The sequence below is a fragment of the Takifugu rubripes genome, chromosome 11, assembly GCF_901000725.2.
Source record: "Takifugu rubripes chromosome 11, fTakRub1.2, whole genome shotgun sequence".
NCBI classification, from domain to species: domain Eukaryota; kingdom Metazoa; phylum Chordata; class Actinopteri; order Tetraodontiformes; family Tetraodontidae; genus Takifugu; species Takifugu rubripes.
Genome location: NC_042295.1, coordinates 12110100 through 12123944, shown reverse-complemented (window position 1 = coordinate 12123944; position 13845 = coordinate 12110100). Strand labels below are relative to the sequence as shown.

Below are 13845 nucleotides of genomic sequence, written 5' to 3'. Positions count from 1 at the left end.
GTGCCACCGACTCGACTATTCCACAATAAAGAAGGAAACCTTGCAGCATTTTGACGTTTATGTAGGGTGAAGAGCAGCACCTGTGGTGGTCTACACAGACCACAACTCCTTGGTGTTCCTAAACAGGAACATACCTCGCCCCGGAAGCCACACATTTAGTTCTTTATTCTTTTGTTATGACTGATAACTGGTGACTATTAATCTATGAGGAAAAATCACTTTTCAAGCTGTGTTGTCTACTTCATTGCCCATTTCATGTTACTCCCTTTTGTGAGCTCCGTAGACTGTAAGGCGGAAGGGTCGTATCACTACCCAATGCTCTACCATCTTTTCCCAAACCCACTACAAATTTCTGGCCAATCACACAAGCTGTGACAAAATCTTGGTCACAAAATCTTGCTCAACCGACAGGAAGGCCATAACATACCTGCGGCGTATGATAGGACTGGATGTCATAAATTCCTATATAGTTTTCTTACACGTGTGCAACGCGGTTTCTATATTTTAAACGTAACAAGACTGCTGTTGCCGAATGCTGCATCGCATTGCTAATGAAGGCAACATTCGACCGCTGTTCTCATTCCTCTGATTCTGGTAAATTATTGCTCGAATGTTAATCATTACCCAGAAATTAGCATAGCTGGAGACATAATCATTTGACGGGCACACAGCGCTCATTTCCAGAGACACAAACAACCGAATCTATTCCATTATAGACTTCCAAAGTGCAGCCCAGTTCTGCGCGGGGACACTTCTGGGTGGAGTGAATGGGGATGGATGGACGGATTAGGAATGCTGGGAGCGTGTAGATTATCCAGTATCTGGGCAGGCAGATGCGCGGAGGAGAAAACGACTACACAAAGAGCCAGATCTCCATCAGGGGATCAATTCATGGTGCTCGCGCCGTCACTTTCTGTGAAAAAGCAAATTTCATGGTATGTTTTCAAGAGGCCAGCCTCGCAGAGACATCAAGAGGAGATTTTCTCTCTCTGTCTCTCTCTCTGTACTTCCTTTTTTTGTCATCTGCAGAACTGTTTGCACGCCACAGATGGACGTGCCACTCACATGTGCACGGCGGCTGTTAAGACATACAAATATACACGCGCTGTAACCTATATTTGCTGAGTGTGGTGAATGCCTACGTGTAAATTTTTTAAGAGGTTTAGCCAGTAAGAGCTGGAAAGAGCGTCGCTGTTGGCGGAGCTTCTCAGCCTGGGGCCCCGCTGCCTCGCTCCCCCATTTCGCCCAGGCGAGCTTCGTTCTTATCGCCGTCCTGCACCCCATCACTGCTGAAGCTGGCTCCTCTGCTGCTTGACCACATTTATCCGAGGGGCTGTTGTCTGGGGGTGATAAGCCGTCAGACTTGCCCGTACGGATGCAGGGTTCCCACATCCCCTCCACTTCCCTCCACTGCTCTTGACTTTCCTCTTTGCACAATAGCAACGCCTGTTTTGGGGACAACACTTAGGCAGACGTTTGACTGCAAATCCTCTTGACTTGATAACACACACCCCTTGACACACACTCCCCACAATGTTTTGGGGTTGGAAAGTGTTTTTTAAATGATTTGCGTGAACTAGTTTTACACCAAAGTTAGCAAATGATCAAAGTGTGTCTTTTTGGGACATCTTGTTAACATGTTATTAATTGGCAGCGTAATACAGAAATCCTATTTTAGATCGGCCTCGCTTAGCAAACATAAAACAGTCTAAGTTCTTTGATTGTATTGCTCGCTGTGGGAGTCTGAATTTCACCTCTCAGTGTGTATGGTAGGCGGAGGCGGCACACTACTGCAACAGTAATTATGGCAGCAAATGTTATTTTCAAGGTTTCCTGTCCTCCATTCATTCGGTAGGTATGAAACTCTTCCCGACAGATGCACTGTGGATTGTGTACTTGTTGTTCTCTTGCCGCATGTGTCCGCGCCGTTCGTCACCCATACTTGTTGGTGTGGTTTCGACGTCGCGGACGGGGTAACGAGAATCTCTTTATGCGGGGAATGAATAATGCGTAGTGTTACTGTTGAGCTCCAGGCTCCTGATGGAAAATGGTGGATGCTTGCGGAGTGACATGACACTGCTGTATTAGCCGTTTCATCTTGTGCATTTGGTGTGTAGTTTTATAAATCACACGAAAAAGGGACTGTTGGGCCTCAGCTCTGTGCACTTTAGTCAGCGTTATAGCCTGGAGAGAAGTAAACACCACAGCCATCAAAACGTAGCGTCGCCAACAGATGTTTCCGAGAAACGAGAAGCTCGATTAAGATTCTCGGTGACATTGCTGGTCGTCATCAGGAAACGTGAGATAGCTTGAGGAAATGCGAGAACAGTGCTGGGCGAGGCAGGTGGGAAAGGAGTGATTATGTGGAATTGCACTCTTCTATAAAAATGCGAGCTTGGTCAAGGGTTTCTTTGAAAGCTGTAATTGGGATGTAAAAATAATGTTGCCCAGAAATATCTTTTCATTCTCCCAGCTGGTGAAGCAGCTATTTTATAATCCTGGAGGCAGAAAGACTTCAGAGCCGTGCGTGAAATGATAATAATATTATTATTTGACAGTCGTGGTTGTTTCCATACATACAAATGTTTCATAATCTACCACTGTAAGGAAGATTATATCATCATGGCAGCTATCTATAGTTTTTAATTACAAGACATTAAATCCGATAATATAGGTATTGAGCAATTACTTTAATCTGGATTTTGGATTCCACATTTGAAATCCTCACCCTTTCATGAAATCTGACATTTGTCACTCTTGGGAAACAAATATAGCAATAATGGAACTACAGGGAAGCTTAACTAGATTTACTGTAGACAATACGCCACTAACATCCTGTCAGGGGCTAAATCTTTGGCAACCCTGACTGGATATCTTTATTTTTGGTCCAATACATACAGGATTGATGAGTCGACAAGCCAGTGAATTGTCCAGAAAGCTGCATATGTTTCAGTCTTACAGCCTGTTGATTCACCTCCAACTCCCCCACCCGTGTGTTCTTCTCTCTCTCTGCTTCAATATTAACTGAACGTAGCAACTTGCTCTCACAAAAGCATTGTCATCTCGGCGCATCACCACGGTAAAACACACCATAAAGAGCTGATGTGGAGCGTTCGAACAAATATGACCTTGCCTTTGTCCACAGCCTTTACTCCTACCCACAATCCATCATCCTTCCTTGATATCAGATACCCTCCATCCGACATCAGCCCTGGAATTTTTTTTAAGGAGCCGGACTGTAACACCTCTCGTCTCCTTTGCAATATGGAGCTCCTTGAGCCGGAGCCGGAGTGTGAGGGAATGAATTCCCTTTGAAACCTGGAGTGAGGGAGGAAATAATTCAGGAGCAGCTCCACAGCAGCATCAGCATCAACAGCGGTGGCAGCAGCGAGCGTGAGAGGGACAGAGGGAGAGACGAGAGAGGAGGAGAGTTTTCTGTGTGTGTGTGTGTGTGTGTGTGTGTGAGTGAGAGAGAGAGAGTGAGTTCCTATGCACTGTGCTGAGCGTCGCTGAGCCGTGCCGTCGCGTGGCAAGCTTGTGCGCTGCCGCTTGGTTCCCGCGCGCTCCGGTGAGGCAGAGCTTCCAGAGGTGGTGGAGGGGGGGGGAAGAGATGTGGCTTCACCCGGAGATTCTGCGGCAGTGAATCCAAGTAGTACCCAGCCGGGGCTTTCGCACAGCGGCATGGTGGGACTAGAGACCCCACGGCTGACAGCAGCGTGACTGATAATGACAGCCCACGTGTGGGTTACCGTGCGCTGCAGCCGCGACGCTCTCACCGGGAACACGGTCATGTGAAATCGACTTGGCCGCCAGCAACTCTTGGACATGTTTTCCAGGGCACAGTCTGGATACCTTTCTGTGTTTGAACTAGTTTTATTTCTCTCTGTGCTGTCGGGTTGTCCCACGCTCACCAGTCAGGCGAGGAGTAAAGGCAGATGGAACAAGGGGGGTAAGTGATGATGGGCAGCCATGACTAATGGCTGTCATTTTTAATTTTGGGAGGTCATGCCGGATATTCTGTGTGCTTTCGAAAAATTGATCTTTTCAGGTGATCGTCTGACAAATCCTCATTTTTCACTTCCAGATTTGGGAGTCTCAGCTACATGATGTTCAGCCTCTACTATGATAACTGTCACTACTGGGGGTGCACAAAATAAGCCGTCCTAACTTTTCACCTTTACTCTTGGATTTCCCATGAAATGCACCAGACAGATGGTAGTTCTCGAGATTTTCATCATCATTTCACCATTTTGCCACTTAACTGTAGTACAGAACCAACATTTCTGTGTGTGTGTGTGTGCAATCACAATTATTTTTGCACACTGGTATGTTTGGTTGTGAGTGCGTGCCACCAGTGTCTCATAGCCCATATACGCTTTAAAGACTTAGATCACCAGACTTGAGGAGAGGTGTTAATAATTCATCTTAGCCCCTCCGTGGGAGCGGACTTCTCGCCTCTCTTGTAACATTTAATCCCCTTTGTCGGATTAAAGGAACCTCTAATCTTGGTGCTGGTGTTCAGTGAGAAGGTTGAGAGATGCTCTTCGCAGGGTGTCGGCATTGTTTAGCACTGGAGGCTCATGCATAGCGGGACGTGCCTCTTCAAAGAAGCACTGTCACCAGTGTGATCCATTTAATGATTCCTTGCCACTTTGATTTTCTCCTTTTCATTTTTTTTTGCTCTTATGCTCTTTTACCCCCGTCTTAGATGCTGGCACATCTCTCCTTCACACCCACATTCAATGGAGTCCGAACATTTCCACTTACTTTACTGAATAGAAGTTCAAATGTAACAAGAAGCTCACTTTCATTTTGCCGCATCATGAACATTTTTTTTCTTTGATGTGTGTATCTCATCTTGCATTAATCAGTCCAGTTGCGCACAACTGCAGTCCCTTGCACATTCACATCCTTTGAATTTCCACTTTTTGCTGTTGGTGTGATGACAAAACATGACGGAACGGCGGATCCTCATAAAAATAAAGATATGAAAGTTTAATTCTACCAGGGCTTCCAGAGATGGCTCAAATTATATCGCTTGAAGTGGCAGATAAAATGTGTTCAAGATTTTCATTTGGTGTGTTCAGTGCAAACAGGAATTTGGCTAATTCAGATCCAGTGCCAGCAATGTGACTGAATTTATCAGAGCAGGTTTTTCTGTGTTTGCAGTGGCGAGAAGCTGGTCACTTGACCCCAACAATGACCTTGAGGGGCCAGGGTCTTTTTCTAAAAGGCCCAGACTTTAGCGCAATTTAACTTCAAAAACAGAATTAAAGTTTCATTGCAAGTCCCTTTTTTACTGGTAGACCGTCTAAAATATCTCTCCGCCCGATGGACGTGAGCATGACAACAGCCACATCCTGAGGTAAAAGCAAAGATAAGGTGCTGGAAGATGAATGACAAGAAGATAGGATCTCCTCTTTTCCCCTCCTATACAGTACATGCTTCCAGTTCCTGCCTTGCCTGTAGCCCATAGCTAGTCTACTCCAGCACAATGGTTAATTTTCCAATCGAATTAGTCTTTTCTGAAATGTGTATTTGTGCAACCAGTGAGGCAGCACGAAAAACTCACCACTGAGACTGATTATAAAACTGTGGAGCCATGCGAGTTGATAGGCTTAATCAATTGTTCTGTTTCCACTGGCAAAGGCTGGAAGGTAACAGATGTTTCTTTGTGTTATAAAAGTCTCATTCTCTGGTGGGCTCAGTTATTAAATGAGGCACCATATTCTTAGATTAAATAATATTTGGATGGACTGTAAAATGTATCATTTTCAGGGGAATGATATTGTGTTCACAGTATGAACTCTTAACGGCTAAGCTAGCTAGTGTTGCACCCATGAACAGATGTGGGCTGGTAGCTGTACTAAAGTTGTCCCTCCACAGCAATAAACTGGTAACAGGGGCCATAGTTTATCAGGCAGAGCACAGAAGAGGAATCTGGTTTCATTATTCACGAGGAAAGACCAAAGGGAACCTGATAGCTCCAGGAAAAAAACATGTTTAGCTATAAAGTAATTAATAAACTAAGGAGTAATAAAATTGGGTTTGTTTATTAAGTAAATTGAAACATAATTTGTTCAAAATAGTTCAGCACACATGCATGTGCTACATGCCAGCATGGGTACACGAGTGATGAGTACACCAAAAGTAGGCAGCTATAGTATCTCCTAAAAAATAACTCCTGACTAAAGTTCTGCTGAAAAGTAAATATTGGTCGCCACGGTGATGTGTGACACACTCATTTAGGATATTACATATGATCATCCAGATTTAGAGACTAGCACGCTAGGCAAGCGCTCTGGAATCCAGAATCCACAATCTTCCAGAATCTTCTTTGCAATTCTACAGATATGTTCCCTGTGTATTTATAATTCATGGCCAGTGTGTCCTGAAGCCCAGGAATTCCAACATGACAGTAGCATGGTAGCATGACAGCTGCAACAGCCACCAGGCCCTCGAATGAGAAATACTGGAACAGGAACAGCGAGCAAACTCCTTCGCATCAGACCCTTTGAGAAGAAAGTGAGCGTGAATTACATTTATAGTCAGAGGAGAGGAGGGATAAAATTAATATCCCCACTCCCTCTTCATGCGGTGATTGTGTTGCCCACTACAGAGCAACAGTACAAATTGCTTACTTCATCACTGCGTCGGCACATACTCCATTACTTTGCAATTAGTAAGTGCTATTCCAGGCTCCTCGGACCAGAAAGTACAATGAGCCAACCATTTACACAGCACTTAAAATGTTCTCTAACACCCTTAACTTCATCACATTTATTGAGATAGGTTGAACTGTATTGAATTTTGCATGTTTACCGTCTTCTTTGTTTACATCGAAAGTGCAATTTAATGCTGCGCTCGTTGTCTAGCGGACGCGGGCTAATCCTTTCATTTGTTGGCATTGTCGAATTGGTATGACTTCTGCGTGTCAAACCATTTTAAATTATTTGACTTATATATTTATATTCCATTCACACTATAGTTCCTGGAGCAGTCAGTTTTTGTCCCCCCCCCCACCCCCACCCGACGCCCGGCTCTTCCAGAAAGGCAGATGTAGCTGTAGGGACAGAGAGATTACACAAAATAATGGGAGCCTAATTAGGAACAGCCTGAATGGAAAATTAAATCACTGTCATTACTTCCAGTTAATATGTTATGACTTGTATCTCCAGGCAGGAAACACAGGGGCGGCTGTCATAAACAAGCTGGGGCAGGGTGGGTGGTTGGGGGGATCAGTCTCTGTCTGTTCCTGTAACCTTTCACTGATGTACAGTGACTCAGATCAGTGGCGTGGCGCTAGTTAACTTCTACAGACGTGAATCGAGGGGCCCCGATTGTCGATTCTGCCAAATTCTCCACGAGACAAAATGTTTACAAGGCGGCAAATACATTTATAATTGAGCTGACTTTGCTTCCCTATAATTATTTTATCATCTCGGGGCTGCTCCTCATCCAGCCCAATTAGATTACCGCGCCGCTACAAGTTGAGAAAAATCGGTTTCTCCGATTTAATTGATTTTTTTGTTTGTTGTCAGAGAATGCCCCGTTAGAAGCAGACGGCATGTCCTCGGACAGGAAAGTGTGTGTATGATGCTAATTTGGCTAATCTGGATTAGTCGGGTGAATACATTTGTGATGATGCAACAACTTTCTGGAAAGTTGAGGGTAAAGACGTGATATCTACACCGACTTCCTGAAACCAACAAGTCACATGACCCTTTTGCCCTGTCATTCCTTGACTTGGCTCAGGTTGCAGCTTGCACGGAAAGGTGGCGCGTGTAATAGTGACTGCACGGGTGCCTCACGGCGCCCCGTAGTTTGCCTCGCTCCGGATTTCCAGAACAACGGCAGCTGCTCGTGATGAATTCTCAAAAGCCAACAAAAAAACAATGCCGTTCATATTAAAAAAAAGTTTCATTTCCTTATTTGAAGAAATAGAATGTGACGGAGGTCGTGTGCAGCGGCGCCTGGGAAAGTTTGAAGCAATATCTATGTATATCCATCGATGTTATTGGGTTATTTGACGTTAGGGTTTGAGTGATATCAGAATCCATCCTGACGTGGGCAGAAAGAGGACAGTGATACATTCAGAGAGAGAAATCCACTCGAATCGAAGTAGAACTATAACTAAGGTTTCTTTATTCTCAAGCTTTTCTGCAACTCCATCTCTTTCTCACTCTAACTCGCTCTTCTTTCTGCATACCTCCTTACCTCCCTCTGCTCCCGCCAATGAAACTTTAAAGAGATAAGAAGCTTTTTTCTATTTCAGGGTCACCATTAGCCTGAATAATGCATTGACAAGAGAGGAGCGGTTTGAGTTCTGCAGAGGATAGAAGCATAACCTTCAATTAAATTATACATCATTATCACAGCTGGCAGGTCTGCCGCGACGGTACCCTCTCCATCCTCGTCTAAATGCTCCATGTTACTGTCTTGTCTAATATTGTGTCTCGGGCAACAGCCGGCTCCTCCGCCAGTGCGAGGCTGCAGGCTGCCGGGGCTGGAGGTGCATATCTTTTTCTTTTTTTAAATAATGTTTTCCAACTCATCAAAAGGAGGGTTGACTCATTTATTCACTGTCACTGGGTTGTAAACGCTTAATCTCTCTTAGTTTGGGACAGAGTTGTCTTTAATAGGACGACTTTGCAGGACATCGCAGACAGTCCAAAGTGTGATAATACAGTGAAGTAAAAGCTGGAGTTGAGAATGATATTCCCAAGTGTGTTATTACCTGCCCTATATTAGTGCTGCATTATTAACACTGTCCTTAGACCGCTTCTTAATTAACCCCGAAGACCTTAATTTACTGACGAATAATGCATAACAATGGATTAACTTCTTGCTCTCATTACCGAGATTGATTGATTAAAATCGCCGCCGTTATCGGTCACGTTTAAATATGGACGCATTATCAGCCGTTATTGAGTTACCGGCAGCAGTTAAATACAGCAGCATCGGCGTTCGGCTTCCTCCAGTGTTCCTGCTGAAGGAGCAGAAATATGAGGAGGAGTTACCTCACTGCAGACTGGAAGGCAAACAAGACTGGGAATTACAGAGCAAAACTCGTGACGGCGGGGTTTCATCATATGAGTTTGGTCACTGAAACAATGTAAAAAAAAAAGGAAAAAGAAGGGAAAGATACAGTAAAACCCTACGCTATAAAGGAACCATTTGGTGCTGACAGAGGCTTGGAGTTCTTTTATTACCGACGTTGCCCGAAGGGGGAATGTGAGGGTGGTGCAAGAGAGCATCTCTGTGTGGCCTAAAACCAACTTTGGAACTTTGTAAAATTGACTTTACACAAAGTTTAAACAAGCTGAAACTGTAAAGTCTGTTTTCTTTGAACCAAAGCTCTCAACCAACCAATGTTATGGACCGCCGAGAACATCGCAGCATGTGAGGCCGAGCTCACAGCAAAGGGGCCACAGGTAGAAGGCCGGGGACCATTTACTCCATTTCCATTAAGGCTTGTCTCCATTTGGAGATAGCTGCACGCAGGAAGTTGTTTTCCTATTGTTATTTGCTTTCAGCGGTGTCCCTGTTCGCATTACTCAGAGCGACAGAAGGGTAAATTTATCAGACTCTGATTCTGCTCTGTTTGAAGACATCGGTGTCTCTTATTAACAACAAATGCTCGCCATTTATCAACCTAATGTGTCTGTCTTGCTCTTAGCTGACACGGGTTTGCAGGATAACAGTTTAGCACACGCGTACAGGTTATTGCACCTTATTTGTGCTGCTCCTCTTTTATCATACACGAGTAAAACAAGTTTGGAACTATTATCCCACCGTGATTATGGGGGAGAAAAAAAATCCATCACACAGTTTTATCGGGCACGCCATCGAATGTGAGGTGAGATGATGTCATCGGTAATGGCGGCAGTGATCGGCCCTTCCCGCCCGCCAGGTCGTTGAGTTGGCGCCAGTTCACGTTTTCGCCTTGTACATGTGTCACATTAGAATCGTTTAGACAGAAATGCACTGAATCTGCTTCCCTTTTCACAAATCTGTATATAAAACATATAAAAAGAGACCTTTTTATGTTTTAATGTGTTTGTAACTCAGCAGTTTGGCTAATATTCAGCTTTTGCGTCGTATAAAGTTCCATTATTCAAACAGATGATTCCTTAATAGACACCTTGATGGGAGTGTTAGCTCGGTTCTGGGCTGTAGGGAACAGTTAAGTTCCCTCAGATGCATTTGTTGGTGCACTCGCAGTATGCTGGATTAGCATGTATTGTCCAATTTATCATTTTTGCTTCCATCAAAAACATCTCCTCCGTCCCCGAAGACATAAGTGCTGTGCTTCATAAATACAGAACGAGGAATATTAAAAAGTCATCTCTCCGATCTTCCGGCTGATACCCCTCACAGGTAGCGGAGCACGATTTGTCGCTGAGGGTAAAGTCAAGAAAGGCGCTGAGTAATTTCCAGGGCGTTGCTTTCCCATCCAAAGATGATTTTCCCTGTTTAAGCCTGGCAGATGTGTAAAATGAGAGACTGCTGGATCGCACGAAACCCCAATCTCCGAGTCCTAACTCCAGCAGAGGTTTATCACCTTCGGGTCCAGTCGTCACGGGTAAGATAATGATGCATTGGCAGCGTGCAGAAATTGAAGGCGGCAGTGGTGGTGGGGGGATTCTTTGAAAGATGAGCCCAACTCTGTGCGCTGAAGCCGGATTAAGAGTTTAATGACTGGTAAAATTGTGGCGTTTCTTCCAAGGTGACCCCTGCAGTCGGATGATCAGCCGCGAGCTGGACGGAAAGTGAGAGCAATCATTTATTCCTCATTTCCAGATACAATATCTGTCACCGGCATTAGACTTTGTCACCGAGGCTCGCGGCATTTAATTACGCTTTTACTGGCTTTGGGGAGGCCGCATCACTCATTGAAAGAACGGTCCAACTTGTGCGCGCGCCCTATAGGACGCACATAGATCAGCCTTGCTTAAAGCCCTCCTGCTCCCTGCGTGTTAATGGATTTCTGTAATCTAGCCTTGATGTATTGTTGATGGGGTGTAAATATGATCTGGAATTCACCACCTTTCCATTTTGGGAATTGAAGAGCGATGTGATGCAATAACACCAGCAGCAGCAGCATGTGTCTGGCTCCGCTGCCAACCAGTGTTAACACCATTAGCTTTGGTGACACATTAAGGTTCTCTTTGCCTTGTAATTTGTTTTGTCTGTCAATTTGATGGATGTCTTGTTTGCCGGCACTTCCTCACACATTAGAAAACGCTAGCTTGAGGACATTGTTAAAGGAACTTCGGAAAAGGAGGCGGAAAGCATCTGTTTTCTGCAAACAATTTTTGCTGTGAGCGCGCGTGCGAGTGTGCGCATTGAAGTCTTGCCATGTCAGTCACTGGATAATTAAATGTGAGAGGCTAATTTGAGAAGAAAGTGAGTGCCAGTCCCGAAATGTCATTTTTCCGGCCTTTCTCCACTGCGGGAATGCTGGGGCTCATTCTGAAATTCCCAGTGTATCCGGGACTAATCCCGTTGAAGGTTCTTTGCTCACACTATTCACCGCCGTCACTGTAGTCAGGCCCATATAAAGCATGTACTCGCATGCAAGGAAGAATATGGGAATGACAAAAGCTAGCTTTAGATGTTTGCGCTTAAATGAGGGGTCAGGCCATTGGGAACGTCTCCTCCTCAGGCTGTGCAGTAATGGAATCCATCAGATCCCTCTACCCTAACTATTAACCGAGTAGCGAAAGACGCTGGCTCGACTTAATGACCCGCCTCATTATTACCTACTTGTAATGCTCTAAATGGCGCGAGAAAAAACATGTCTTCATGCTCAAGCTTTAAGTTCTCTCTGACCTTGGCTTCACTTGTTTATTGTGAACCATCCGTGTCATTAACCTAAAGAATGAAGACACAAGTCAACCAAATATTTTTGATGAGAACTAGTTGAGTCACAAATCTAGTTGAAAAATATTGTGCAAAAGTCACACACACACATTTGCAATGTGATTGCAGAGGTTAACAGGGTTAGCATGCTTAGGAAGTTCACTTTCTAGTCCCAGCCTCGTCCTCACTGCTGAATACAGTTTGCCAATCCTTATCACGACCTCTGACCTCTGAGGTCAAACCTCAGCCCTGGAATAAGGAAGCGTTTTAAAGGGACTCTTTTCAGGCAGGTTAAACCCTGCTCAGGCTGGAGTCTAATGAAAAAACTGGGGCCACGATTGTTGCAAAGCAGCCGACATAGAAGCCTTGAAAAGTTTGGAGAAACTACACAACTGTCTGCAGAACACAAATAGGAATGTCACAGCGAAGGAATCAAACACCAGGATCCATTTTTGCTCCGTTAGAAACCCGCGACATGACTGATTTGAGGCAGTCCTGTGTGTTATTACACCTGACTCTTCCCCCTCAGATTCATTTGGTACAACAGACCTTGAAATTCGAGAGCGCCCGTGAAGAGCGAGCGCTAAGACGCTAACAGACATAATGCCGTCTCAGAGCGATTCCTCTCCATTTTTTTAAACACACGGAGCAGATAATATGTTACAGCTGAGTTCTTTCACTCTAATCCACAGAGCCTGGGTTGAAATCTTATTTAGGGATCAGCACCAGTGCATCACTCCCATGATAGCGACAACATGCAACTCTGCTGGCTCCTTTTAAGAGCATTAGAGCCTGAGGATGAATCAGTCAGCAAAAACACCTCTTGGCCGAATTTTTTTTTAATTACGCCAAAAACCTGAAAAGGCTGCAAATATGTTACAACAATGGCCCGTCTTAGTGTCATCACAGATTCACAGAATCAACATGACCAGCCAATAAATATTTCTTTACATTAAACGCCTCCGTCGTGCTAAAAATAAATAAATAAAAAAATCAAACAGAGAGCCTGGGATTATTCAAATATAAATGCTCTGTGAATGAGCTTTTCCTTTGTATTTGTTTGTTTCTTTTTCCGTCCTTTTGAATCCAGAGCCAAGCTCGTCTCAGTAGGATATGCAAATTCTGAGGAAGAATGGCTGTCTGGCTCCCCGAGAAGCTCTCATCCTTTAGTGTAGCATCAATTCTGAAAAGAGGAAGAAGATTTCGGTGCGCTACGAGGTGTTGTTTGGACAAACTCATGCAATGAAAGAAAAACAAACTGTTTGCTGTCTGACTCTAACTGGCTACCTTGGTGGAGAATAAAGTGGTTATATTTTCTGTTGGGATGACCTAAAATACTTTATTGTCTAAAAATAGTCATTTTGTTATCTCTCTGTCAACCGTATAATTGTTTTCTGAGTTTTAAGTACTGCCAATCACATCGTTGTTTGCACAAAAGCTGCTTGTATGAAAAGAAAGAGCCACCTCACTGAACTGTGCTGAACTTGCTGTTCCGCTACTCTCGCGTTGGAAATACGGGCCTCCGAGGAGCAATGATGAGCTGGTGGGAAGTGGTACCGCGAGTAAACCGGAGCTCGGGAGCAGTGTTGAGAAGTAAAACTGCAGAATTTGCTGAAATTTGACAAGCAGGTTTAATTTCGATTTGAGTCCGTTAGCGGCAGACTGAGGGCTTGCCCTGTTTGGCCATGCCAAAAGTACTGCTCTCTCCTTTTTCCTCCCCCAATGCTAAATGTTGTTGGAATAAGCTTCTGGAGCTGCGGCTGTTGAATTAGTTGACACAGACAAAATCTGTCTGCATTCAACATGCGCTCGTAATTAAGAAGAGCCATTAGCATATTGGAGCACTGTTCCAATTAATGAAGATAATACCATCCGTGCCCACACATGCCCTAAATCTGTGCTCGGTGGCAGCCTGCGGTGCAGCTGAGAGGATAGCGTTTGACTCTAACAGATGAATTAGCAGATGCGAGCTGACAGTTT

General features: G+C 44.5%; 1 protein-coding gene across 2 annotated transcripts in view; it reads left to right on the top strand.

Moving 5' to 3' along the window:
* The first annotated feature begins 3513 nt into the window (after positions 1-3513).
* robo2 (roundabout, axon guidance receptor, homolog 2 (Drosophila)) overlaps positions 3514-13845 on the top strand; it is a 181200-nt gene continuing 170868 nt past the window's right edge. For both annotated transcript variants that reach the window (XM_029843266.1, XM_029843264.1), the window contains exon 1: positions 3514-3949. In XM_029843266.1, coding sequence (XP_029699126.1) covers positions 3826-3949 — 124 coding nt within the window. In that variant the 5' untranslated portion in view covers positions 3514-3825. The remainder of the gene's footprint in view (positions 3950-13845) is intronic.